Source organism: Brugia malayi, assembly GCF_000002995.4.
Source record: "Brugia malayi strain FR3 genome assembly, contig: Bm_v4_Chr1_scaffold_001, whole genome shotgun sequence".
In the NCBI taxonomy this organism is placed as follows: Eukaryota; Metazoa; Nematoda; class Chromadorea; order Rhabditida; family Onchocercidae; genus Brugia; species Brugia malayi.
Window position 1 is genome coordinate 6,324,804 of NW_025062475.1, and position 26,611 is coordinate 6,351,414.

Genomic DNA, 26,611 nt, shown 5'->3' on the forward strand with positions numbered 1-26,611 from the left:
CATGGGATAGAATTAAGAATTTTACTAGAGTACAGAAAATTCAAACATTTTCGAAGACTTGACTTCAGGAACTAGAGATCCCCACTGTAGTTAATAGTAAATCTATACAGCTTTCACTTATTTCCCGTCCTTTTGGTCGCATAAAGAAAAGTCATTGTTTTTATTTCTTTTGCGACAGTGTTTTCTTCAGGTATTTCTCTGGTATGGTATCTTGCATGGAATAAGGATAGTACTGAATTGTTATTGCAGATAAAAGAAGCCCCATCATATTTCTGGTTAAAATTACTCAATTCATTTGACAATTTAAAAAGGAATTGACTTTCACAGCATGAAGGAATATGTTAGACAGGGTAGCCGGGTTTGCAGTATAATAGTGTTTGCTGCAAGATCTGCAAATTACTGCTACATGAAAAAGTACATGGCTCAAAACTATAACAAATTATTCAAAAAAAAAAAAATGTGGTCGGTGACGGAAATCTCCGGTAATTACAATTTTTACAAGAAAAAAACCCTACTAAGGCACAAAACAGCCGATTCATTAAAACTACATTAATAGGGGTGGTCCGCAGTGGTTCCTTATATCTCTGTCAGGTAAAAATCCTAAATATAAAAACACCTGACGTCGTATTTATATTTGACTGTTTAAAGTCTGCAGGCCAAGCATCTTCATCAAAATGAAGATGCAACCTTTACTGATAAATGACAATCCTTAAGTTACATGCGCACTATATATATATACATTAAAATTAGGCAAGTTGATATCATCGTTGCCATTATGATCGAATCTCGTCGCTTCCTCGCCTGCATTTTCTGCATCAAGCTATTCAGCAGTGGATATTTCTCTGTAATATAATATGTTGAATAATGAAAGTAACAAAGAAACACTTTTTTATTATGTGTACACTTAATCTTCAAAAAATATATGCATAATTAACTGACATATTCATATGGAGTCTAAATTTTTTGCTAAAGTCCTAACTGCCGCTGGAAATAAACGGAATGATCGAGATCTTTCCAGACATAAACGTAGTTATGATAAATGACTTCTCACATAAAGTCATGTTTTACCAATAAACTATCAGACAGAAAAGTTCTGGATGAAGTCATAATTAAAGACGAAAAACAGTGCTTTCAAGAATAACATGCGGAAAAACTTACTAGTTAATGCATTCATTTTTTTACTAATGTCTCGTAGGCTCACCCGTTGATTATGGACATGTTCTTTTGCTGATATTGCGATGCTAAAATGTCTTGAATCAGTACTAACTCTAATACAAACAAAGTTAATCAAGATAATTTAAAGAAAACACAAGTGATAAAAATAAAAGAACTAAAGAAAGCAAGGATGTGTTGAATATGATTACTCCAGCGCTATCTTTCAAGTTCGACTGTGGATAGCCATACATTTGCATATTTGATTGTTAGATTATTAAAGAGCTGCAGGTGAAATATAGATCAAAAGTGAATAAAACATAAGTTACCTAATTTGTTCATCTAAAAGACGATCGCAGCTTGATATGTGTTCATTTTCTTTTAAATACATATCGCTTGCTTTTGAACGATTATTGAGATATGGGTTATCATTCGAACTCCCACTTAACAGGCTTTCTCTAAAACAATCCTGCAGAAATACTGCTGCCGCATCGGAAATAAGAAAATCCATATATACAACATAAAAAATAAAGACTTGTAAAACGTAATACAAACCTTTGTAATTGATTTCTTATATTATCATGTGATCTGTTATATTCTGTACAGTAATCACGCAGTATTTCGCGATGCCTTTTAAGTGTGTGCTGTAATGCTGGACCAGATGCCCATGTACCAGTCCTTGAATTTTCCTGACACTTCGCTATATATTCTGTCATCTAAAATTGCATTTTACTTGGTCATTTGAGAATTCCACGCTACAAAAAATATATTCCTTACTAGCCTAATTCTGATTAAGATTTAATAGATTAGGACAATAACTGCAATCATTAGAAAGGAGGATAATGCCTACCTGATCGTCAACCTGTGTAAGCTTGGCAATCATGCTTTCTATTTCTGCTGACAGTGAATCAAATATCTCCTGCTTACCGCTTACAGTTGTTTTGTCACTCAATAGTGCTTCACATCGACCTGTATAAACAATGCATTGAAAATAATATGGAGTTCATGCTTCTCAATTCTAGTTTTGGATGATATGCATGGACAAAGTACTAGGATATTTTATCCTGCTTGTTCAAAAAGGAATCAGAAAGAGGAATTCTAAAGATCAATAAGACAATAAAACTATGCAGAATCGTCATCCGAAGAAATAAATCAACAACGGCAGTGTGCGGTTTTACCTGACGTACCAGAGGCCAATTTGTTTAAAACTACTAATTTTGCATCGATATGATTCTCAAGTGTGCGAGCACGACGTCGAAGATCTGAAAACGTTTAAGGTAGATCATAACTTACGCCATGCGAAATCAAGATTTGAATATTCAAGTGGACTGCAGTTGTGGAAAATCAGAAACAAACTTAAAATTGATTGGAACAAGCAAGAAATTACAGCTTAACACCCGTTTACCAGGCTTTTGATAGTCATTAGGAAAGAAAACACTTACCGTCCCAAATTTCCACCATAACTTTCGCAAAAATCCTAAACAACTTCAGAGATTTATATTTCAATGGCTTACGGAGTCGCAACAATCTTTTTCCGTTGAAATAACACATTTTTAAACCGATTGTTTTCACTGGATATTTATATGGTGGCTTCCTAAGTAATTTTATCAAAAAACTATGCAATAAGTCTAACTAAAAATACTAGTCAAATGAATCAGAAATTTAAAAAAGTAGCCAACTTGCTTTAAACCTCCCTCAAAATCATGATTTTCCATGTATAGCCAAAAAGTATGTAGAATGGTGGAAAAGAACCAACAAAAACAAATAAACCATTCCAGCAAATCGATGTAATAAATTGAAAAATGCAAATTACATCATTCACCAAAAAATCATGAGTAAGTCTAACTGAAAATTCATCAATCAAATGTAGTCTGAGGAAGTTTGCTAGGATGAAACAACGAGTATTAATATTATTATAATGGAGGTATTAAAAAAATGGATTCATATGGCCATTTTCTATGAATTATAACAAGGCATAACAAAACTTTAAAAAATTTACACTGCACGAAACAAAATTTTCGGAAAAATGTAAAACGAAATAGTATTGATCTTTCAATTATCAAATTTTTTGACCATATCGTTCTTGGCGACCTTTAAGTGTGGACTGATCATCTCAATTATAACAAAGCTGTCTGGATTCCTCCAAAAGTTCGATATATGCTGTTCTACTATTGTTAATGCCACCGTCCTGAAATGTTTGTACTTAATACAATTGTATATAGACTTTATTTTCTTTATATCTAGTAAAAAATATGTTACTGCTGTCCAAGATGTTACGCTTCCTGTAAATTTTGCTACATATAATTCAACAAACCATTTGCTGGAACAAAAGAGTAGATTTCAAATACTCTTCCACATGTTTCCTATGTTCAAAACTGGATATGCTGTGATTTCCACGCAAAGATTCGAACAGTTCCAACTTATTTATTTGCCTCGACGCTGTCATAAAACAAACTGTAATTTTAAAGCAAATAAATTTCATATATTGCCCAAAGAATAACAATTTATGGAAGCAAAGTTACCATCAAAGCCTTCAGATCGTGCTTCATCGATAAATTTGTTAGAAAGGCAATCCAAAACAAGACCGTCATTGTCAAAAACGTAAGGAAAACAAAGCTTATCGCGCAAAGATTTTGGTTTTTGGCTAAAATGTGTAAAATGTGGAATAAAAATAAGAAATATTTACATGCTTAACAGGTAGATTTCAATGCATAAAATGGAATGAACGAAATGTACAAAATTAAAAGGAAAACGCAATTAAGATATTACTTTTTATTTAATGAAAATGAATGAATGGAGCATTCAATACTCAAGCATTCAATTTCATATCTTAACAAACTGTGATGCATATCTCAATGGAAACTCTTTTTTATACTTAAATAAAAGATAAAGATAAAGGACAAACAATCACCCACTGTGATAATAAACATACCTTGTCGTAGCACAGTTATCTTCTTCTACCAGCTCATCTTCACTGATGTCAATTAATTGCTTTGGATCGATCACTGATGTAAGGTCCAAGGGCTCAGTAATACTTCCTACAGCTTGAGTAAACATACATGCATGCAAAAGAAATAATACTGTATAATAAACAGAAAATATGAAATTCAAAATCAAGCTTTATGTGCTGATTTGGTAACAAAAAAAAAAGTACTTGGCCTTTTAGTTTTCACTGAAACTTCAATTCATAAAGAAATAGAGATATGCAACCCGTTCTTTTTTCCGTACATATTTCGACATTCCTTGGTTGAATAACTGCAAAAACAAACCATTCTCATGTTCATCATCCGAAATTTGGTCGCATCGTACTTCGTCTTCGGACACCAAACTCAACTCGCCGTCCTCTTCAACAAGTGAGCCTACTTCACTTTGTTTCACATCTGAATCATCAGAAATTTCTTCAGTGACTAGAACCTTCGCTTTTTTAATCGGTGGCACTGCATTCCCTGGAAAACATTTTACCATAACTTTTTTTTTTTTTCAAAACTGCGCGATATAAGAACATTATGTACGGAAGCGTGATTATAAATACCATATGTTACTAGTTTAGTAACAAAATCTTAAAGAAAAGATTATGTGAACAATTCAGAAGAAAAGAAGGTATTTACTGAATGTCAACTATAAACTCTCTAAATTTTGCAGTTGAACAGAACAACAATAAATAACAAAGATTAAAGATTCATATGGAGAACGGCAATAACATTATCTAAAAAATCCAAAAATTTTCATATTATGAAATAGAATCTAGATAGAAACGAGACCTTCATCATCAGAGCTCGAAATTTCATCAGCAACAACATCATCCAATTTAAAGGGTTTTCTATTCCTCTCCCTTTTATCATTTTCTTCACTGTCATCATCGCTTACAGCAAGCATCTTTTCTTCTGGCATGAAGACAGACTTTTTAAATCGATTATGATTCCCATCTTCTAGTTTTCCGAAATTTCGATGTGTTTCTGAAATATCGTTATAATGCAGTTCAAAATCTTTAACAAACGGATGAATTAAGCCGCAGAAAAAATCAACATTTGAAATTTGATTAACCAATTTCAAAAAGAAAACATCAGCAAATTAATAATTGTAACAGTAGTCAATACCAATTCCACTGATGAAATAAAATTTTAGTACAAAACCTAAAAAAATATGATTTACTTTATAGACCAAATAAACATAAAATAAAGTAATTTTAAAATCAGGTGAACTGCAGGAACAGTATTTTTAAAAATATTCAGGCTATTACATCTACAAATAGAATAATTAAAAAAGTTTCAATAAGAAAAAAGAAAAAAATGAAATCAATAAAGTAAGAAAACTAATTTTCTTCCTTTTATTTCCCAACCACAATTTTCTCCAATCCTACTAATTTTAGTATAAAATTTAAGGAATTATGTTTTATTGAAAAAACTAAAAGACTTTGCAATCCACGAAATTATGCTGAAGATTATTTTCTATAGAACTGAATTATACCATGTAATGATTCAAGAAACAATAAGACCTCACTTTTATAATCAAACCTAAAACATACTCCGTGCTGACATAATATGCCGATTATATTCTGTGCTAAAAATACACAACATTCAAAAAATCTCCACTCTGTGCAACAATGGATAAAAAAAATAAAAATAAAGTTAATGACAAATATCTAGAATCACCCACCTTCATAACAATTACCCCGTTTGTTTTCTTGACGATCATTACATGATGTTCCAATTTTTACTATAAAATCACCACCAACATTGATAGCAGCCCTTGAACTACTACCAAAAATCGATTGGTTTCTCCGAGGCACAACCACTGAAGACTTTGGCTGCAAATTGTACTGCTTCAGAATGTGGAAAAACTAACCGCTATGATATAATAAAATGATTTAATACAAACCTTTTTTCCCTCTTCCTCTAACATTGTAAGTTCTCGCTGAATTTCTATCAAACGTTGTTCCAACTGATGGCATGTTGCGCTTGAACTTTCAACTAAATTAATTAGTCCGACATGAATCATCATGGCATATCAAGTATCATTTAATTCAGCTTTTAAACAATAAGTACTAACAAATTCATTTGAAAATATTAATTAAAAAACAATATGACATACTCTCATTTATATAAAGTTTTTGTACACTGCCCTCCATATCACTATACTGAGACACTACATGTTGCAGTGACTGCTGTTGTTTAGGTAGCAACTTCGGATCATGGGAAAATTTACAACTTTCACCATAGTGACAATCACCAAATTTCGCGAACGCATAGCAGATTCTGTTCACATGTTTTACCGCTCTACAATAAAGGTTAACTGCTTTAACTGCTTTCATGTGCAAAAATGAACAATGTCGTTTAGAGAAGACTAGAAAGACAAAGTAACATTTTTTAGCTCTTTTTGGTTTATGTATGATGAAAGACACAGTAACAGATAAAGCACTTATACAAAACTTCCTCTATATCGGAGTGGTAAGAGATATAATTCAAAAAAGCCTTCAACCACAGATTAATGTGAAGATAGGAGAGGAAAAGAATGATTAAAAGCCAACGTAGTAATGAGGGATAAGAGTCACAGATGCTCTTCACTTACTTTTCTCGTTCTTTTAATTCATAAATTGATTTTGGTCTATTTTCCTTCGCTGGCTCGCTGCTCGTATTTTGCGTGCAGCCTATCTGGTCATCTAAAGAATTTGTTCCAACATAAGTTCCGGCATAAAAATTTGTTGCATTCGCAGAATACTGTTGCTCACTGATGGCCGAATTTTCGATGAAGCCGCTATAACTGCTACTTTCTACAGATTCGAAATCCTCAAACGTACTACTATAACCTTCTGATGAAAACTGTCGGTGATTTACGCGCTGTAAAAGGTACTGTTTAGAATTTATAAATTGACTCCCTTTTACCATTTGATGATGCTTTATAATTGTAATTGAAGTCAGCAAAAGAGAAACGGCTACAGCTATCATTCAGAATAATCAAACATGATTTATAATTGAGAAAGAATATGCAGCAATATTCTTAACAAATGAAATGGCAAATATCTAAGCTCAGTTCCTATATTACTCTTATCATTATAATATTGTTGTGATTCTAACTTGTAAGCAGTGCAAACGTGAAGCAATTAATATTTATGAGTTATGGATTATTAATAGTACAGTTACGGACTACTAATAGGTTACTAATATAAATAGTGCACATGAATTTGACAAAAATAAGTCTATCAAATTAGGTAGCTAATTAAATACCAGAAGAGGAAACAAATAAATCTTCACTAGAGAACAGCTCTTGTCAAATTAAGTAACTACAAATCATAGCGAACCATAAAGATAAGAGAAAAAATCACCTTTCCGGGAGTTCGGTGTAAACTGGTAGAACTGGTAGTTGGTACCGTCTGTGTTTCATCACATCCTTCAAAATCATCCAAATACTTTGCATACGTTGCTGGTGGGCTTGGACTTCTCTTTAACATTCCCTAAAAGATCATAATATAAACAGCCACGCTCTACTCTCTCGTCCTACTCCACAACCGAACTTCACTAAGAATTTTTAGCTGCATTTCAATTCATCACTAACAACTATTGCAGCCTACTGGGATCAGTGTTTTAAAAAAAATTAGACTTTGGTAGTTTGGATGAGAATGGATCCTTCTCTCTCATTATGTACAGTAATTTTGTGGCTAAATTGAGTAAAGGAGTAAATGAACTGTGCCGCAGAACAAACGCCTTGTTTTTTCTTGTAGGGATGAATAAAATGAGATCATTTTTCTAGTGACAGCCATAAGTCCTATGGATGCAGATGGCCAACAATGTTATCGTTCTCAGTTTGGTGCAGCAAAGTTTTCTCGTGTGCGATGGCTTAATCTCGGAGGACAGCAAAAGAAATTCCTGACCTCAACCTATGACTTTCGAAACAAAGAAATAGCTGCATGGTCACTGGTTGAAGGTTGATAGCTCTTTTCCTTCTTCATTTGTCTTTTACCTTATTCTTATGTGATACCTAATATTCTAATATTCCATTTTCCCAGCAGTGCCATATATCACTTGATCAACAGTGACTCAATTTGAGAGGATTCGATTTACATTTCTTTGTGATGTCAATTTAGTCTTGTATCCTTTGAGTCATTCAGCTGACTATCAATCATTCAACTGGATATCCTAGTAAATAATTGGGAATGGTTAAGCTTTCGAGAAAATTTTGTTAGCCATAAGCATATGATATTCAAAAGAAATCATTTACACAGAAGCAATAGCAATATAGGCTGTTCTCAACCAATTTTTAATTTTTTAAGTATTGATCTTGCCTTTTTCTCATGATTCAAAATCATTCGAGTTGACATTGTCATATATTTAGATGCTAAAGTAACGGATGACTTATTCTCGTGTGAATGCAGATTAATGGTTGACGCAGACGTGAATGATTTGCTGTAAGTAATATCCCTATTGTATTAATTTTCAAGACTGTCCACTGCATATTCTTTTTCAGAATGCTTTATTTATTTATTAGAATTTTCGGAATTATTCAGAATGCTTATATATATATATATATATATATATATAACTCTTATTTTGTTCGAATGCATTATATATATGGCATTGCAAACTTTTTTTAAATTATTGAATTAAAAAGATGAAGATTTTCAGCCTATATGATGGAATGAAATTTGCGGCTGCGATGAATGATGGTTCAGTGAAGTTATTAGAATATGATGAAGGTGTCATTAAACCTATGAAGAAATATACTGATGTGCACGGTGGTTGTCCTTGTAATGCACTGTGTTGTAACAGTGGTAAGATCATCTGTGGTGGTGAGGGTGGAAGTTTAGTAGGTATCGACTTGGACGGCAATGCTAAGGAAGTTGTCTCTTTGGTTTGTTCATCCTGGATTTTTCTCCCGAATATTTATTCTTAATGCAATAAAATCGGATTGTCACTCATCTTTTCTTTTTACCTGACCTAGGGATTCCAATTTTCTTACTATTCTTAATCTGCCAAAGGCCTTATCTTTTCCTTTTAAATTACAGAACTTCCTTATGCACTTACAACATTATAATGCAGTGACGAAATCATCCTTAAAATCTTTTAATTCCTTCGAGCTTGAGAAGATGCTAGTTTATATAGTTCTTCACTAAGCGGTTATTACAGCTTATGGTAGTCATATTTTGAGCTGTCGTCATAATTTACATTCTGAGAGAATCAAGTTACTCATGCAGAGTATGGCAAGCATACGTTCATTAGCATCAGTCGCACGGGATATATTTGTATCAGCTCATCTAGATGGACAAGTTTGTTTATGGGATCTCAGAGGAGAAGCGGAATCATCTCGACCTGTATTTTCATGCAGAGTTACCGACTGTTTCCAAGGTACTACATCAGTTGCTGCTCATCCTGCCGAGCCTAATTTGGTCAGTTTTTCACTTTCTTAGTAACTTTGCATATTTTTAAAGTCAATTAGTTAATCTTATTGATCTATGTAAATTTATTTTCAAATATTACCAGTTTTCCCGACATAAATAACATTTAGACGACCATCAATAGATACTACAATTATGCCAAATGTTACATTTATTCCAACCATTATTCAACGTAACTATGAATTACTAATGTCTTAAATCTGCATGAACCACAAACTCCCAGTTAACTATGTATGTATAAATTTGCCTTATATATGCCTTATATAAGTAAATTTATATATGTTATAAAAATTGCAGGTTGGTTTTGGTACTGAGGACGGTGGTATTGGTTTTCTCGATACACGTCGAAGTAGTTGTTTGTTAAATGTTGTTGCAGTTTCTTTTCCAGTTGGCACAGTCTGGGAAGTTAGCACATTTTTACATCATGTGTTGGCCAAAAAAAAGCAAGCGCTGTCATGGAAATTTGATATTAAAATGTCCAACGCTTTTGAGAACCTGCTTATTTCGAAAATGAAGCATTTAAAAATTTTCAGGTAGCCTTTCATCCGGTTTATCCATCAAATTTTTATTGTGCAACTGGTAAAGGACATCTGCTGCATCTAAGCGTTAAGGGATCTGGTCTTTCCAGGTAAATCCAGTTATATATGCTTTCTGATAATACTGTTTTAGGTAATAGTTGCGAGTGCCTAAGGGTTATGAATGCTCAACGAATTAACCTTTTTTGTGAGTTTCTTTCATGGCAGCTTCACTCTGTTATATTACGGCTTTTTTTTTTTTTCTTTATTAGCACTGAAGTTATAAAATCTGAATTGCAGTTCGATTTCAAATTTTAACAGTCAGTCGCGAGCGAATGCATGGCTTTCACCATCAGTTCGTTCTGGGAATGCCAGTGTCACTGCTCTTATTGATTGTTTGACATCAGTAAGCACTTTCAGCGTGTCGACGAATGGAATTATCGCTTGTTCAGACAATCAGATGATTACTTATATCGATAAGAAATATCTGGCATAATTCTTTAATCATCTTATTCTGTTTGATATTGGCTGTTATTTCAGTAGTGTCATTTCTGAACAAAATTTTTGCAGTTATTAGAAGGAATGTTGGTGTGAAAGCAAAATAAAAATTTCTTTTGAGTTAAAAAGTGGCAGAAGGATAGAAAGGGACAAAGAAATGAATTAATTTCTTTCTGGGCTGGTAATTTCTTCATGTTATATATTTTCAAAATTTCTTCCTAGTGATTAAGAGGAATACGTCGTCTAATTCAAACCATTTGAAATTTTCACCTTTCTCTACTGCCATATTGTTTTCCTAAAATATATCTTGTTCATTTTTATTAAAAGATGACGTAAACTAATGGATTATTGCATCTCAAAAACTAGTATTAGTATTTATATTGAACAAATTGATTTTTCCGTTTTAGATAGTAATAAAATGTCTTTCTTAATAAATTCACAAAATTAACCTTTAGAGATTCGATAACTTGTTCTTTGGTTAAGTGATGGCATCTGTAACGTTTATTGCCGAAATAATAGTCATTTGCTTGGAGAACTCCACCCTGTATCTGAATTATTAGCTGGAATTTAGTTATCGGATTTGATACTTTACTTTGAAATTCTTAGAAACCAAAGCGATGAAAGTTCGAGGTTCCAAAATAAATGGAAACTGAACAAAGGGGTGAAAAGGCTTTTTTTATCACTGGCTGAATAATTTGCTCCACGTAATTCAATCTGTATAGATTTCTGTTCACACAGAGAAAAGTGTAGCACATATGTCACGTGGATTTTAAACGAGAAGTTGGGTCTGATTATATATATATATATAATATCATGACCTGGTAGTCCACCTTGTTGGTAGAGTTACTGGTCATTAGTAGCGCTTCAAAATAATTTCGAAGGGCTAAAACTGACCAAAAATCCATTTGGTTCAATCAAATTCACTGCACTACGGACTGCGTGACGGTAACCTTCCAAATTTTCACTGGAATATTCTAAACAAAATATGGACACAACTACATGGAACTGTTGGGGAATATCATCGCTGTCTGAACATTTGTAATGCACACATTTGATGGTTGGTTCAGCGTGTAAATCAGCCTGAAATTATTTCTTGCTTTCCTGCGAGCATCTGACTTCGTTGGATTGTCTTTCAAAGTACGTTTGAAATGTTTGAAAATTTCTCAGGATCGGATTACACATTTTTCATTTGCTAATGGGTCATCCCATTCACTCTCTAAGAAAGAAACATGCAAAATTACCCGCAAAACGGCTTTGAACCTGCTGCGGGCGCTCTGTTCCATAACAACTGGTAGCTCATTCGAGCCTTCGATAGAGGCTATCCATTTACATACTTCTGTCCACTCAAACGATGATTTATTTTTGGCCCAGTTTTTCAACATGTTGCAACTGTTTTCTGCACAGTCTGCACTATAAATATGCTTGGCATGTTTCCGAAATGTTATTGGCACATAAACAGTAGGGCCTAAATAAAACGAGATTTTGGGACCAGTTTGGAAGAAAGATAAATTTAAATTTCTATCAAATAGAAACATACGCTTTTTTTTTCTACCATGACGCAGTTGGATATTTCATTATCAATGATTAATCATTCTTGTTTTATAGTTAAGCATTTTTGCTTGAAAGATTAACAATTGCCGTACTGCATAACCATAAAAGGAAATGTAAGAAAAAAAAAGGGACACAAACCAGCTCCGAGATCGAGTAGTGTCCGAATTTCTTCTGGAATCCAGTAGAGAATTCCGGGAAGAAAAAAAAGTATGGTATGCATCGCTACATCTTTTGTTGGCATGGAATAAAATGCTTGAAGATACTCGTCCGGATTAAACTAAACACATTTTCAGCATTAAAAAATGATGTAAGTTAGATAGGAAACTGAAATAAAATATGAGTGTGTGGTGATAGCCTTTTGATTGCAATATTTATATGAACTTACCGGTATCCTGCCAGTTTAGATTGAAATACCTATGCACTCCCCAGTTATCAACTGTTGTTTCAGAATGAATTACTTTTTCTCATTTGAAATTTCAGTTTTCCACTTGAGAAAGAAATTCAAAACAAAGAGAAATTTACTACTGAATTGCAAAAATAGGAAAGTTTTCTACATTAATGGCTTGTTCGGCAGCGGAGCAGAGTTCCGGAACAATATCGTCCGTCATTGCATCGTCATGTGAAATCTTGGTCGAGATATCTGGCTTCTCTTTCCACTTTCGTGAAACAGAATCGATAGTGGAAGACGAAGTTACCTTCGAACTCGTTATCTCTGACATCAGAAATTCTGTTTTTGAAATGTTCTTCTTTCCTAAACGAACTTAAAGTTTCTGCAAGCTGAAATTACATAACATAGTTGACAAAAAAGAAGAAAAACTGAAATGATATGACATAGTTAACAAGAAAAAAACGACAGAGAAGAGGAAAGATAAGATACATATGTGAGATATATAGAGACTGGAGATGAGAAGTGTAGTAATGCAGTATGACTGACTGGTGAGACTGTTATTAAATTTAAAGAAGCAAATACGAAAGACACTTAACATTGAAGCCTTGAACATATGTTTGTTTATGCTCGCTCCATCCTCCAATTAAATTTTCTTGTACAAAAGATGAAACAGTGACAAACTACTACTACTCTTATGTCTAATAAGTTGACATTGATATATAATGAACAGATCATTTATAATCAGCTTGCAAAGGACAAAGAAATATCCTGATCCATTGATTACTGCATTTGGACTCAACAAATTTTGAAGTATTGATTAATTAGTTTCCAAATAACAATTCACGAGTGCAGGATGACTTTGTGACTTAGTAATTGGTTGTTTAATGATTAACGAAGACAAAAGAAATATTATTTTGAGAATGGGACAAATGTCCATCTGCTGATATATCAGTAAGTAATAAGGTAGTTGAGCAAGTTCACTTCTTTTTATTTTTCATATCTTTTATCTTTGCTTTTTGCCTACTGTTTTAGACATGAAATTAATAAGACAACAAAAAATATAACCGATCAACCTACAAAATATTGACATAATGTAATCCGCTTATTTATGGATTGCTCGTCATACGGTTGTTTTTAATTTTTCTATGTCAGAATCCAAATTCCTTCGAATTCTACTCCAGGGTGTTGTTTTCAATCGCAAAAATGCACATTAATTATGATCCGATGCAAAAACCTGGATTTTGATTTAAACCAAAACTTAGAAACTAATATACTAATCTAAGTCAATCAGTGTACGAGCCGCAAACTTAAACCCCCACTATGGTTCCAAACAACGAAAGCATAAAAAACAACATCCTCCAATGCCTAATCTGAATCAGAAGCATAAATTATAACATCAACAGCTATATATTACCTACGCAATTATAAATGCTAATCTTGGATATATACTATTACCTACGCAATTATATAAATGCTAATCTTCAGACTAAACGACAAATGAAAGAACCGATCAGTAAAATTTCTATTATTTCAGATGTCAAAATGTTTGTGTAGGTTCTGGTTTGCAGATTATTTAACTTTATCAAACTTCTAGCAAGAATAGTGGTGATGACACAATAAAGAATTTTTACAACTTTACTAAACAGCTAAATTAGTAAAGCAAGAATGAAATACGACATTTAGTAGAAAGGCTTGCTTCTTGTACAAATAATTTGATCTATCGCAGAACACAATTGTTTCATATTTATCTAAACTATTTAATAAGAATAGAGTTCTTATTAGACAAACATTCATAAATTTTACCAACTAAAATATACGTATGGCAATATACGATCGTTGAACCATTGAAATGTTTTCCATTCTTTTATCTTCATTGAGCAAATGTATTAATCTTTCAAAACTTGCATGGACTGGAAATATAGGAATTTTTGGAATATTTTTAAAATGAATAGAATTTTTTACTAGAAATATAATCATGTCAAACAATATTTGCATATATGATGCTAGTAGCAAATATTAGCGATGGGCAAAAATCCTAACAACTGATATATATAACAAAAAACAAACAAGAGGAAGCCAAATTTTCATAGTTCGAACTTATCCAATTGCACAAGTATGATAATTGGCTGATGGAGTATTGTGATAGTACGATAGTTGGGTACAATATCCATTCTGACCTGTTGTGTTGCTGTAGCCGTAAAAGCCACCACTGGAACGTTTTGACCAAAGAAATTACAATTTTAGCTAACTGCCGATAGCTTGGACGACATTCGTGCCCTTACTCAGAAAGGCAATGAGCCTCGTCGACTGCCAGCAAATTAACATCTAAAATAAGCTTGTCCAATCTGTGTGGCTTACACAGAGCAGTTTATTAACTACGATTGTGTGGATACAAAAGCAATACTCAATTTATACAGGCAAATTTAATTGTAAACAAATTGAACATTAAGCACGGTATTTGCTGTACAATCTCTTATTACAGATATTAAACTTCCTTTTACGAACACTTTTTAACAAAGAACCAAAGTGGAGTGCAAATTCAGGAGTAATATAAAGCAAGTGAAGATTATCAGATGCAAGGTTTGACTGCTATTCGTTCAAGTTTGTTCCGCCACTTATACAAGCTACTTGAGTACCACTGCTCCTGTAATTATTTCATGAACTCCGATTTCTACGAAAGCCATGCTTATAAATGCATAATTTGTAAATTTGATGATAACTCACCGAGTATTTTCCATTTGATCATTCATAAAAGAAATCAATGGTAATGTAATAATAGTTAATTTGTCAGTGTACAGTGATGGTAATTGGCAGCAAATACTTCTACCATAACCTAAAATAAGTCGAATAATCAATTAATACTCAAAATTCTTAATCATTATCATTAAATAAGTGCAAACATTTTAAGCGAGTAAAAGAAAGTACACTCGTTGACATCACTACTATTTGGTCTTTAAAGCATTTTGAAGCACTGTCCATTGCAAAGGTCGAAAACTGTTATGACTAAAGAATTGTTCAAGTAATCGAAAAGCACTTGCAGGTATGCACTATCGTGTCTGTAGATGGTATTGACTCTGTAGTTATTAACTGGGATGTAATACATTCCATCCTCGTTTTCTCTTTATCATCTGTTAAAAACAAAGCAGACCAACGGAATTCCAATAAACAGACGTTAAAAGGATCTTCATGATGATAATTTTATGAAAAGATTTTGTTATTCAGATTTTATCATCGTGTTTGAAAGTTTAGTGCGAGGATGGAATCTGAATAACAAAAAGTTCCAGAATGAATGAACTTATCGTATATATTTACTTTACTCGTAGTAAATGTGAATATGTGGACAGTTAGGAAAGAACAAGTTGTAACCGAATTATTATTTAAGAATTTATTAGCAAGGTTCGCACAAAATTAAGGACAAATTAAAGAAATACAATAATACACATCCCAATCGATAAAAATAAATCATCGTGACATGAACTTCAGTATGTTTTGGTAAGAGTACAAGAACAACAAGAAAAACCAGTAGAATTTTTCGAGAATATCTCTATCCTTTTGAGCAGCAGGAGAGAGAAGTTGGAATGAACCGATCTTACGACCTAAGACAAAATATTAAGACATATGAAATTAATATTTGTTGCATTATTAGAGAATTCAGATGAACTAATCAGATCAACAACAAAAGTTACTGTTTATTAACGAAGCCAAGATGACATAATGAAGCAAGAATATTACAAAAGAAACTAACTGATTGGTGGTAAAAGATAAAAATAGGGAAAGATTCCTGAATTAGCCATTGTCACGTGCACTAAGAAATGTGCATAAAATAATTAGCAATATCAGAAATTAAAACAACGTTGGATTTATATTTATCTTTGTAATTTATAAGACAAAAAGCATAGAACTATATACTTTTCACGGAATACTTTCTAAATAAACATAAAACTGTCACAAAGCAGTTTTTACAATAAACATAAAACTAAGTAAAAGGACAATAATTATTATAATCCTAAGTGTAGAATCAATTCACTTTAAACGAATCAATTTTTATTAGACAAAAAACATGGAATTATATACTTTTCACGGAATACTAAGGCTCATCTTCGAAGCGATTGATTCACTACGCAACTTAAGATCTGCTTTGTCAAATCTTTTTGACTTCAGCCAAAATAGGAGCAAAGACGGGAAAGTTCTTTCTGAGGTCTACAGCTTCATGAGAATGAGGAAAACAAACAACAGGAAAAAATATGTCTGTTATAATTTACATAAACAGAATAAAACTGGAAAAAAACAAGCGAAGGCTATGAGGAACGGTATAAACATGTGACTTGTATCCTGTTCAGCATAAGGATCCTCCACTACGGGCTCATCTTCGAAGCGATTGATTTCAGTACGCAACTTAACATTTGCTTCTTCATCAAATCTGTCCTCTTCTTCCTCCTCCTCTATTTCCTCGTCAAATAATATGTCTCGGAGAAACGGGATATCCTTAAAAAGCTTGAATTCTAAAAATTTGTTCCTTATAGATTTGGTAAGGAAAATCCCTTTGATATATAATATGGAGGCTTCAACATTCTCGTAATTTCAATAAACTAATTAAGATCAGATTCAAATGAATTACCGTTTTAGGGCCACGATAAATATAAAATGCGTTTATTTTTGGATTATCCAAAGGACCCTGAAAATCTTATTGTTTCAATAACTTAAAATCATTCAACTAAAGCGTTTGATTAAAATCTTGTACGTACCCACTGTGAGCATTTCAAACTACGATAACGACAAAAAAACGAAAAATGAAAAAGAAAGCATGCCTTAGATAACGTGATTTTTATATATCCAGACGAATCACGTCGATCTCCATATAATAAAAAACCATTTTCAACCTGTGCAAATCTGATATTTTTAAGCATAATGTCTAACTTCGAATCCATAAAACATCAAATAAATAGTTCGTAACATTTTTAGAAAATTTAGAAAATCCAACTTTCTAATGCAGAAACTATAAGGATTTGTAATCAGAAGCGTTAAACGAGAAACACTAAGCTTACGAGTAATTTTCCAAAATCAAAGTCACACAAACACGACATATTCACATAAAAAACATCACAGTATAATTAAAATTTATTTACACGAAACGTCAGCAGACGATCATAAGCAACTCCAATACCTCCTGCTTCTTTGAATATATCTAAGTCTGCGATCACTATTTCGTCGTTAAATATGACATCAAATACCTAGAAATAATGCAGTAAAATGGTAGTTGAACAAATATTCATATTAGCTTTACTTAATAAAGTTATTAAGGCAAATCTAGTAGAAACAAAGAAACAATCACCTTTTGCTGTGAAGACTGAAAATAAACTTCACAAAATTTGAGAACCAATGTGTATTCCCCATCATCCTTTGGTAATGGCACAGTATAAGTGAAATCCTCTGTATGGTACCTAAATTTTATCAGTTTTATCAAACAAGTTTGGTAAATTGATTGTTGGGAATTTTATAATATGTTAAAGTGTTGAAATAATAAATGCGAGAGTAAAACTTCCTGTTGCATTTTTATGTAATAAAAAAACGCAAGAAAATAATATTCTTGAATCATCGAATATTATGTTAGTGTAGCCGAAACCACAAATGACACGGTGTGTAGTTATTACGGGATCTTGCTCCTTTTATTTTATCTTTTAAGTGTAAAGAGGTCTATCGATTAACTTACCATAATTAATAAAATTGAACATCGTTTAATTGGAAATTTCATGTTGCTCAATATTTGCTATTAAATGTATTAACCTCTCAGTCTGATAAAGAATAGCATCACGTGGATCAACCCTCATTATCGTTAGCCTACTGCCAAAATCAGATGCAATGCCAACGCGTAATGGATCAGCTTGATAATGAACACCATTAAGATCTGTGTGTGCTAGTCCACCTAAATATTAAAAAAAAAACTCTTTCCTTTCAAGAAAAACTACTTCCAATATTAAAGTCTATTAGATTCATGAACATGAAGTAACTTCACGTATCGTAGTACTACTACTGCTAAATCAAGTGTTGAGGAAAAGATTCTTTTCGTATTCCACTTCATTGCTTAAAAAGAAAATTTTGCTAATTACAGTAAAGTAAATGAAATAAACTGAAAATCTTAAAGAACTAAATGGACTTCATACTTAGAGAGAACTAATGATTACAAACACTGATTTATTCTTTCTGAAGAATTATGAAGCCCTTTAGTCCTTTACTATTTTCAGTTGATTTCATTTAGTTTACTGCGAAATAGTTCTACATTTCATTCAATAATAACACTGCCTACATGGTTACCATCTCTAATACAAACACTTATTATTACGGATGGTAAAAGGTAAAACTTCCTCTTTCTTATAAAACTTTAGAATCGAAAAATATTTAACTGGTAAGGTTCGAAAATTTACAATGGATGGAACTTATTGCTCGGTGGAAAGCAGTCTGTCCATTTTCACCGGGACACTTAATAAGACTGACTATCTCGGTAATACTTCGACAACATTAAGCTCCTTAACCTAGCGATAGTATTCTTTCATGGTTTTCAATCCTTCTTTCTCACTTTAATTGAAAATTTGGTTCTTTTACTACTTGTAAAATGATACTAACCGCAGTTCACAGCATAGTAAATATTGTCACCAAGGAAAACATTAGCCAGTGTTAGTGCAAAATGGACGAATGTAATTGAGAGCAATTGTATGATACCTATAATTTTCATTAAAACCTGAAAATTAATCAAATTAAAACTAATCATCGACTACTCAAATCTGACAAATAATCCAAGGAAAAACTCTCCAAAAAGAGCTCGCGGTAGCTTCTACTAAATATTCCCGGTTAAGTTCAGTTACTTATAAAAAACAAGAGAACCGTGAAGCACCGGTCGGGCTTTTCAAACGAGAAAAGAATGAAACACTTTAATTTTCAATCCTTCTTTCTCACTTTAATCTCTTTATAACCCGTTAAGAAGATTTCAGTATATGTCTCACATAATTAAAGGACTAACCAAAAGTTTTGGTGCCTGAGATTAAGCCTCAAGTTATAGTCAAATTATCTGACCAAAACATAGTCAAAGTCCTAAAGATATCAGAGGTCAGGAAACATTTTCTCGCTGATGGCTTTTGATGGCCCTCTTCAGAATTACTTCAGCTCTCGATGTATTGTGACAGCCAATTTATGTTTAAGATACAAATACAAGAATATCAAAATTGGCTTAAGTCTTTGATTTGTATTATATAATATTAGATAGGTGTCGTTATGATCGCAGTAAAATGCGAAGGTTTCATTTTCTTTAAATTCTCTCTTTATTTTATTCTGTTTGAAAAATGAAGATGCTAAATACATTGAATTTCATATTTCATTTAACACTGCTATAGAGAAAGTGGAGGAATTGTTTGATACTATTACTACTGCATGTGTTATTTGTGAGTGATCTTCGTAACTACGAAATTTCGTTCGAGCATGAAGTATTATTCCTCTAGCGAGCTTTCCACTGTTTTTACTTTCAGTAACATATCATATGCTTTCCCATTTATCTCACACATGTTTTATGAGTTTCCCTTATCTTCCATAACACTTCCTCCTCTTTTCAACCTGAAATTAGCTAACCTATCATAAGAATCCAAATCCTTCAATTGACAAATGCTTGTAATAACCAGTACATTCGTCATTCACTCCGTCTTAACATATACATGTTATTGATATTATCACAAGATGACCTTTGTACTCTCTTTCTGGAATCATATTCACCGACTTTCCGTCTTTGACAATTCACAACTTTCAATTGTAGAGGAGTGAGAAGAGAGGAATAGCATCTACGTAGTGCCGCTTAAGATAGCATGATATAGACGAGTTTCATAACGATTACTTACTTGAAACAATGTTTGAATTTCAAACGTCGTAACAGACGAATTTTTGGTTCTGATTGACCTCTTATGATTTAATCTAAATCTGTTATTATTGCATATATATCTACTGAATTATGTTAATTATGCTTTGGACACAAAGTTCAATTGCTGATGAAGACCTAATTAATTGATCTGTATGGTATTGTTTGCAGGGTGAGGCCAATTAAAGAAAGCATAATAGGATGAATTCGAGCACTCCTTGGTTAGTTTCGCTTTTGCTGTCATCTCAAATTGATAAATAATTTATCGTTAGTCTCAAAAATCTTTGGACATTACCTGGTGGCGATTGAGGTCAAAGTAAGACGAAGTAAGATAAAATTTTACTTCTTGTAATACGAAACTAAACTGAAAACAGAGGAACCTATGAGCTACCAGAACTTAAGTAATTGAATCTGAATTAAACTATAGACAAAGTCTGTGAAGTTATCACTACTAGTAGTTTGCTCCGAATGGCGATAAGTTGTCGTTAGTTTTTTTTTTTGTTGTTACAGGCATTCTTATGTTTTGTTTTTCACACCATTAGATTCTAGCTTCTACTGAATGACTAAATAACAATAAATAACAAGGTTTTATGGAAACTGTTTCATTATAGGGTCGAAAAATACCGGCCAAAAATGTTGTCAGAAGTGGTCGGAAATGAATTTGTTATTCAACGTTTGGCTGCCTTTGCAAAGCAAGGAAACACACCAAATATTATTATTTCGGTTACTTTTTAAAGTTTTATTTCATGTACAAGATTTTTAAAATCTATTTCTTATCGTAAGTCTGTCCGTAAAGCCTGTTTTCATTGACTTAATTCTTTTCTGTGCAATTTTAATATTATAGCTTTTGAGGGACCGCCAGGATGTGGCAAGACAACGAGTATGTGGGCATTAGCACGGGAGATGCTCGGTGATCGTCTTAAAAATGCATGTTTGGAATTGAATGCTTCCGATGACAGGGAAATATTTTTCAAATTCTCGTTGTTTTCAATGCTTATTGCTTTCTGGACCTTTAATCTTAATTGTTCACTTACATATTCTTAGATTTCAAGTAAAGCTTCGCTCAGTAATGATTTATTTAAGCATCAAACTATTCTGAGAATATTATCAACGATTTTAGGGGGATAGACGTTGTACGAAATAAAATCAAAACTTTTGCACAAAGTAAGGTTACGTTGCCACCGGGAAGACATAAAATAATTATACTAGATGAAGTGGATTCAATGACAGAGGGGGCGCAACAAGCGCTCCGAAGAACAATGGAGATATATAGTAAAACGACTCGCTTTACACTGGCGTGTAATCAGTCTGGGAAAGTCATAGGTAAATTATCCGCATGTTTTAATTTTACTGTGGTAGTTAATCTTTTTTGGGAATAATTCTGTTCTGATGCTTAGTAGATAATTATCAATGCAAAAGAGAAGCAGACTGTCAGCAAAAAAAGAAACTATCATTTAGAGGAATTGACCTGAAAATTTTTAATTAAATTCTTTGATGCGTTAAAATTTGCCTACAAAAAATCTAAGAGAAAACTCTTCGGAAGAAAAGGGTGTTTTCCTGAACTTGTTATTTTAGAACCGATTCAATCTCGTTGTGCTATTTTGCGTTTTTCGAAACTTTCTGAAGAACAAATCGTGAAAAGATTGTTGCAAATATGTGAAGCAGAAAAGGTAACATACGATGATAGTGGGATTGACGCTTTAGTTTTTACTGCTCAAGGAGATATGCGGCAGGTAATTTCTTTTGGGTTTCCGCATGATTCTAAACCACATAAAGTTCAAATTACATATATGATCTGTTTGCAATAATTTAATCTAATTGGTTGACCTGGTTTAATACGTTAATTTTATTCGTGTGTTTTTTCTAGGCTCTTAACAACCTGCAATGTACAGTAGTTGGCTTCAACAATGTCACGGCTGATAATGTTTTCAGGGTAAGCTCTGTAACCTATCTTCATCTTTTTGTTGAGAGGAAATAAAAGCTGTGACATCCGGATTAAAAATTCTTTTCTGGAGATTAGGTAATTAAACAAATACAAGCTACAAATGTAAAAGGATATTGACGTCTAAAGATGTAGATTCAAGAATGGTTGAAACCATAAAGTTCCGTAATGGATCGGCGTTAGGTAGGAAGTTTCGAAAATCAGTGTGATTTTATTCAATATATCGCAGTAGTGTAAGACAGTAAGTCTATAATTTCCTAATTTGTAGCTCTAAACTTTAGCCACCACAATGCATTTTATGATATATCATGTCAAGGTATGTGACGAGCCACATCCGCAAATGGTAATGCAAATAATCGAGCATTGTGTTCATGGGAAAGTTATCGAAGCTGGTGAAATTGTGCATAGTCTCTATCGGATGGGTTATTCAGCAGAAGATATCCTTAACAACATGGTTCGCGTGTGTAAAACACTCAGTATTCCTGAATATCTAAAACTGGAATACGTGAAGGTATTGTTTTTTCATTTGAAGTGTATGGAATTGATGGAACTGTTTATATGGTGCTGAAGAATTAGTGATTTCAGGAAATTGGTTTGTGTCATGTACGAATTGTGGAAGGAGTTAGCTCACTACTTCAGTTATCTGCACTGGTTGCTCGAATGTGTCTTAAACAAAGTCAGTGAACTTTGGTTATACCAAAGCAACACATGCTTAAATTTCTTTATGGATATATGAGAGTACGACATTCATTGAAAACTGATATTTAGTATCTTTCACAACAGACATATTACTCAATAAATTTTTCAAGGAGAGCAGGATTCGTTCCTTCTTTTTCTTCTTTCCGTAACAAATTCCCAGCGACAATACCAGTAAATAAAATAATACCAAGCCACTGGAAAAAAATGATAAAAAACTGATATGGATATCTTTCCGCCTTGATTCATATTTAAGATCTTAAAATAAATTCTTGTATCCAACTGTAGAAATGTGTTTCAGAATTTTTATCAATATGTTATTCCTGAGTAAAAGCAAAGCCTAGTTTTGAATCAAATCTTCTCCTTTGAGGAAAACTGTTTAACTTGCTGAATCTTTGTCGAAATTGAACGTACTATAATTTATCACTGATAAGTTTATATATTTCATCTTTGAAAACATGATGCAAAAAAATTCTTTTGACTGCAATCTTAGGAACAAGGATGAAAACAATTTGTCTATTGGATACTATTAAGATATTTTATGTTTGAAAAACATTAACATATTGTCTTACCTGATTAGTTTTAAATTTTCTCCAGCAATCCTTTGGATCATTGATATTCACGGTGCCAATCTGCCATGCAAGATGCACTCCGGTAGCAGCTAAGGCACCATAAAAGGGCCATGTCTGTTGCACCATAACACCTGTGGTTCCAAGACCTAGCATGGTAAGAGCTGCGAAACCAGTCAACCAATGCTTCGTTCTATCACCGAAAAGTAGAGCAGTAGATTTAACACCGGCTATCAGATCATCTGCTTTATCCTAAACAGTTAGATCGAAGTGTAAGAATTAAAGGACGCACCTCAGTGTTTATATATAAAAAATAATAGGAATCTATTATGCCAGTAATATATTAATCGTAGATTTTTTTAGTCCTATGATATTGTCCCATTGTCAAATGATCTACAGTGTTTTTGTCTGCGAGTATATTTGGGGTATACTGGAGTATATTGTGTCCAAGCCTATTCCACCTGATGAGCGTATATTGTGTCGTAAATCAGAGTCCAATTCACCGAAGCCATATACAGTAAAAGCACCACTGTGCACAATTCGTCGCGTATAACGGCCCAGCCCAGCAGTGCTCCCCAGTTGAATACCAATCCTGTGGAATCAGTAGTAGAAGTAAGTTCTTGGATGATTACTCTTCTGCGACCTTTCAAGCTCTATTATCCCATTACTTAAATTATAATGCACGGGTGGATAGCTGGTGCAAAATCTAGTCTAATTAAATCTTGAAGAAAAATTGCATTTCACTTCGTTATAAAGTGGAGAAGTTAACCTTCACACATAAAGTTAAGTTTCCAAAACGAATTATGCATTTGTGAAAACTTTTCTATTAAGGGCTTTAATTCCAAAGAGCAAAGCTGTTCAAGTTTTGGATGTAGGTTTAAAGCTTCGGAATTCAACTAGGACATCGTCTTCACTTTCCCAAAAAGCATTTTTGATGAAGCATTAGTGAAGCGTCATGCGATTTTTGCATATTTTATAACCATTATAAAAGCTTAGTTGAAACTGTTCGATTCTTTTCAAAGACTAGAGAAAATCAATATTATTTTTGGTGAGCGCAAATTAATTGAAATGAGGTAGACAAAGAAATCAATGGCGAATAGCATTGTGCGAAAATAAATTAAATCAGTGGGATGAAAGAAATGAACAACCCCACGATGCAGAACAAAGTAAGCAACTTATAATGAAAAAAAAAAAAAAAAAAAACGAACAAACAAACAAACGATAACATATTTTAGAAGCAGATAAAGAAGAAAGGAAATAACAGTATTTTTGATGCTAAGGAGATTCGGAAGCTGTGTTAGGTATCATCCAAATTCTAAATTTTATATTTAAGATTTTCCAGATTTTCCTTAACTCTTTTGCAAGTTCTTCAAATCTTGTAGTACCAAGCATCAATGATGTGAAGCTTGTTTTGTTGGAACATGATAATAGAAGGTACAGTACCTGGTGACTATATATAGTGTCATATGTAGCAGTGTAAAGCACGGTGGCAGTGTACAAAGGAATGACAGTAAGTAGTGTGTTCGGACACAAGTGAGACCACGCAATAAATACTCCCCAGTTAGAGGTAAGCCCTGAAATTCTTGAACAAGAAATGAATGTTCAAGTTTTGGATGTAGTTTTCAGTTCTTAAGTTGCAAAGCAGTGATACTGTGAGAAATGCATTAGTTTGCAAAGCACTACAATCGAGAAAAAATTTTGTAAGTTTTGACCAAATTAAATCTAATTTCTGAAAAACTCTAAAACTACAGTGGCGAACACATTAAGGCGAATGTTTATCAGACTGAAAGAATTTTTAAGAGTACCAAGGACGAACTGTGGCCAATATGTATAGCGCTTTGCCAATGGATATACAACAACTAGAAATAATGAGCTAGCACCCACTGCAACGCTGAAATGACATGTATTCAAAACGACTTATTTTTCATACCACAAAATCATCAAATTAAAGTCCATTTATTTTACTGGAAATGATGGTCATTACAGTATTTGTAATCAGGCATAATTACCAATATTCTGCAACGGCAAATTTGATAATTCGTGCTTGCCCTACGTGAAAATAAAATGTTCCAGATGAATAAATGCTAATTTATTTGAATAAGACAAGAATATCTGTTAGCTCGAGAAATAATTATAAACATAGTATTTGAGGAAGTAGAAGTCTCGAAAAGAAGGAAGACAAAATGAATAAGATCAGCAATAGAAGAAACCTGAACCAGCTGAACTGTAGAAGTATCGCGAGTGATCCAGATAGTAATACTGCAAGAACAGAAAGAGCTTGTCGGTTACTAAGTTCTCCACTTGCAAGAGGTCTTGACTGTGTTCGTTCAACCTTAACGTAGAATGGAAGCAGAGAAACACAGAACATCTGGCTATACTGCATATCTAATGCATAAATTGCTAGATGAAATCGGAAAAGCATGAAAATAAATAAAACAGTGGTAGCATCATTAATACCATTCTGTCGTAATTCTTATCAAAAATATCGTTCACAATGCAACCGGCAGAACGCATCAGAATCGACCCAGCACCAAATAATGCAAGCATTTTCAGATCGGGTAATGAACCTGGTGTTGCAGATAGAGCTATCGACCATGTACATGGCCAATACAGTAACCAAAAACCTATATAAATATCATATCTGATCAGCTACCTGTTTATATTAATTTGAACAATTTATGAATACTCAAGAAAATTTTTTTCTGAGAAACAGTGCATCTCTGTATTGAACTCTACATAATGTTAAGAAAAACTGACCAGTAGGCTTATCGATACGCATTAGCTTTAAGTACGGTTGTATATTTTTTGGTGAAACCTGAACCAAAGCTGCACCAGATAATGCTCTTCGCGTTTCAACATAAGCAAATTTTGTCGCGAATGGCAATAACGCTTTCTTGTAGTGGAATAATTGCCGGACGCACCGATTTGATAATGCATTCATCTCGCACTAAGCTTTTTCGCATTCATTACGACATTCGCAATAATCGAGTAGCTAAGAAGTTCTGCGAGGAGAT

At 33.1% G+C, this 26,611-nt stretch overlaps 7 protein-coding genes across 15 annotated transcripts, besides 2 other annotated features; 2 read left to right on the forward strand and 5 right to left on the reverse strand.

Moving 5' to 3' along the window:
* Positions 1-714: 714 nt before the first annotated feature.
* Bma-gos-28 lies at positions 715-2,703 on the reverse strand (the record flags this gene model as incomplete). 2 transcript variants are annotated; one of them, XM_043076753.1, is made up of 7 exons in its annotated part: positions 715-842; positions 1,159-1,241; positions 1,482-1,610; positions 1,708-1,868; positions 2,003-2,121; positions 2,331-2,414; positions 2,595-2,703. In XM_043076753.1, the coding sequence occupies 7 exons, from the start codon at positions 2,701-2,703 to the stop codon at positions 715-717; spliced, it is 813 nt and encodes a 270-aa protein (XP_042932687.1). The 2 variants fall into 2 exon arrangements, with proteins under 2 accessions (XP_042932687.1, XP_001899745.2); XM_001899710.2 differs by having other exon boundaries at positions 2,595-2,613.
* Positions 2,704-3,265: 562 nt separating this feature from the next.
* Positions 3,266-7,600, reverse strand: Bm9874 (Uncharacterized protein; the record flags this gene model as incomplete). The annotated part of the gene is made up of 11 exons (XM_043076754.1): positions 3,266-3,340; positions 3,467-3,606; positions 3,675-3,796; positions 4,085-4,190; positions 4,422-4,598; positions 4,914-5,108; positions 5,809-5,959; positions 6,031-6,122; positions 6,244-6,428; positions 6,721-6,989; positions 7,475-7,600. The coding sequence occupies 11 exons, from the start codon at positions 7,598-7,600 to the stop codon at positions 3,266-3,268; spliced, it is 1,638 nt and encodes a 545-aa protein (XP_042932688.1).
* A 316-nt stretch (positions 7,601-7,916) lies between these two features.
* On the forward strand, positions 7,917-10,552 carry Bma-npp-23 (Uncharacterized protein; the record flags this gene model as incomplete). Of its 2 annotated transcripts, XM_001899712.2 has the most annotated exons (7): positions 7,917-8,073; positions 8,482-8,554; positions 8,772-8,997; positions 9,341-9,532; positions 9,839-9,946; positions 10,075-10,169; positions 10,357-10,552. In XM_001899712.2, the coding sequence occupies 7 exons, from the start codon at positions 7,917-7,919 to the stop codon at positions 10,550-10,552; spliced, it is 1,047 nt and encodes a 348-aa protein (XP_001899747.1). The 2 variants fall into 2 exon arrangements, with proteins under 2 accessions (XP_001899747.1, XP_042932689.1); XM_043076755.1 differs by lacking the exon at positions 7,917-8,073 and having other exon boundaries at positions 8,526-8,554.
* Positions 10,553-10,587: 35 nt separating this feature from the next.
* Positions 10,588-12,824, reverse strand: Bma-anmt-1 (NNMT/PNMT/TEMT family protein; the record flags this gene model as incomplete). Of its 4 annotated transcripts, none has more annotated exons than XM_043076756.1 (7): positions 10,588-10,607; positions 10,825-10,849; positions 11,004-11,102; positions 11,449-11,634; positions 11,796-11,959; positions 12,244-12,382; positions 12,660-12,824. In XM_043076756.1, 7 exons carry the CDS (start codon positions 12,822-12,824, stop codon positions 10,588-10,590), a joined length of 798 nt encoding a protein of 265 aa, XP_042932690.1. The 4 variants fall into 4 exon arrangements, with proteins under 4 accessions (XP_042932690.1, XP_001899748.2, XP_042932691.1 ...); XM_001899713.2 differs by having other exon boundaries at positions 11,796-12,019; XM_043076757.1 differs by lacking the exon at positions 10,825-10,849 and having other exon boundaries at positions 10,602-10,607.
* A 2,258-nt stretch (positions 12,825-15,082) lies between these two features.
* Positions 15,083-15,137: a sequence feature (Short protein (BM_BM14699, VIO91076.1) was converted to a misc_feature.).
* Positions 15,138-15,217: 80 nt separating this feature from the next.
* Positions 15,218-15,243: a sequence feature (Short protein (BM_BM14699, VIO91076.1) was converted to a misc_feature.).
* Positions 15,244-16,744: 1,501 nt separating this feature from the next.
* Bm4089 (CG9257-PA, putative) lies at positions 16,745-19,223 on the reverse strand (the record flags this gene model as incomplete). 3 transcript variants are annotated; one of them, XM_043076759.1, is made up of 7 exons in its annotated part: positions 16,745-16,978; positions 17,112-17,168; positions 17,239-17,373; positions 17,620-17,724; positions 17,826-17,934; positions 18,278-18,416; positions 19,115-19,223. In XM_043076759.1, the coding sequence occupies 7 exons, from the start codon at positions 19,221-19,223 to the stop codon at positions 16,745-16,747; spliced, it is 888 nt and encodes a 295-aa protein (XP_042932693.1). The 3 variants fall into 3 exon arrangements, with proteins under 3 accessions (XP_042932693.1, XP_001899750.1, XP_042932694.1); XM_001899715.1 differs by lacking the exon at positions 17,239-17,373; XM_043076760.1 differs by lacking the exon at positions 17,112-17,168.
* A 1,368-nt stretch (positions 19,224-20,591) lies between these two features.
* Positions 20,592-23,016, forward strand: Bma-rfc-2 (Activator 1 40 kDa subunit, putative; the record flags this gene model as incomplete). Its single annotated transcript, XM_043076761.1, has 8 exons — positions 20,592-20,611; positions 21,002-21,113; positions 21,243-21,347; positions 21,509-21,713; positions 21,966-22,123; positions 22,258-22,323; positions 22,649-22,843; positions 22,918-23,016. The coding sequence occupies 8 exons, from the start codon at positions 20,592-20,594 to the stop codon at positions 23,014-23,016; spliced, it is 960 nt and encodes a 319-aa protein (XP_042932695.1).
* A 104-nt stretch (positions 23,017-23,120) lies between these two features.
* Positions 23,121-26,538, reverse strand: Bma-coq-2 (Uncharacterized protein; the record flags this gene model as incomplete). Of its 2 annotated transcripts, none has more annotated exons than XM_043076763.1 (7): positions 23,121-23,225; positions 23,601-23,849; positions 24,059-24,189; positions 25,403-25,488; positions 25,808-25,929; positions 26,055-26,221; positions 26,355-26,538. In XM_043076763.1, 7 exons carry the CDS (start codon positions 26,536-26,538, stop codon positions 23,121-23,123), a joined length of 1,044 nt encoding a protein of 347 aa, XP_042932697.1. The 2 variants fall into 2 exon arrangements, with proteins under 2 accessions (XP_042932697.1, XP_042932696.1); XM_043076762.1 differs by lacking the exon at positions 24,059-24,189 and adding an exon at positions 25,041-25,171.
* Between the last annotated feature and the right edge of the window lie 73 nt (positions 26,539-26,611).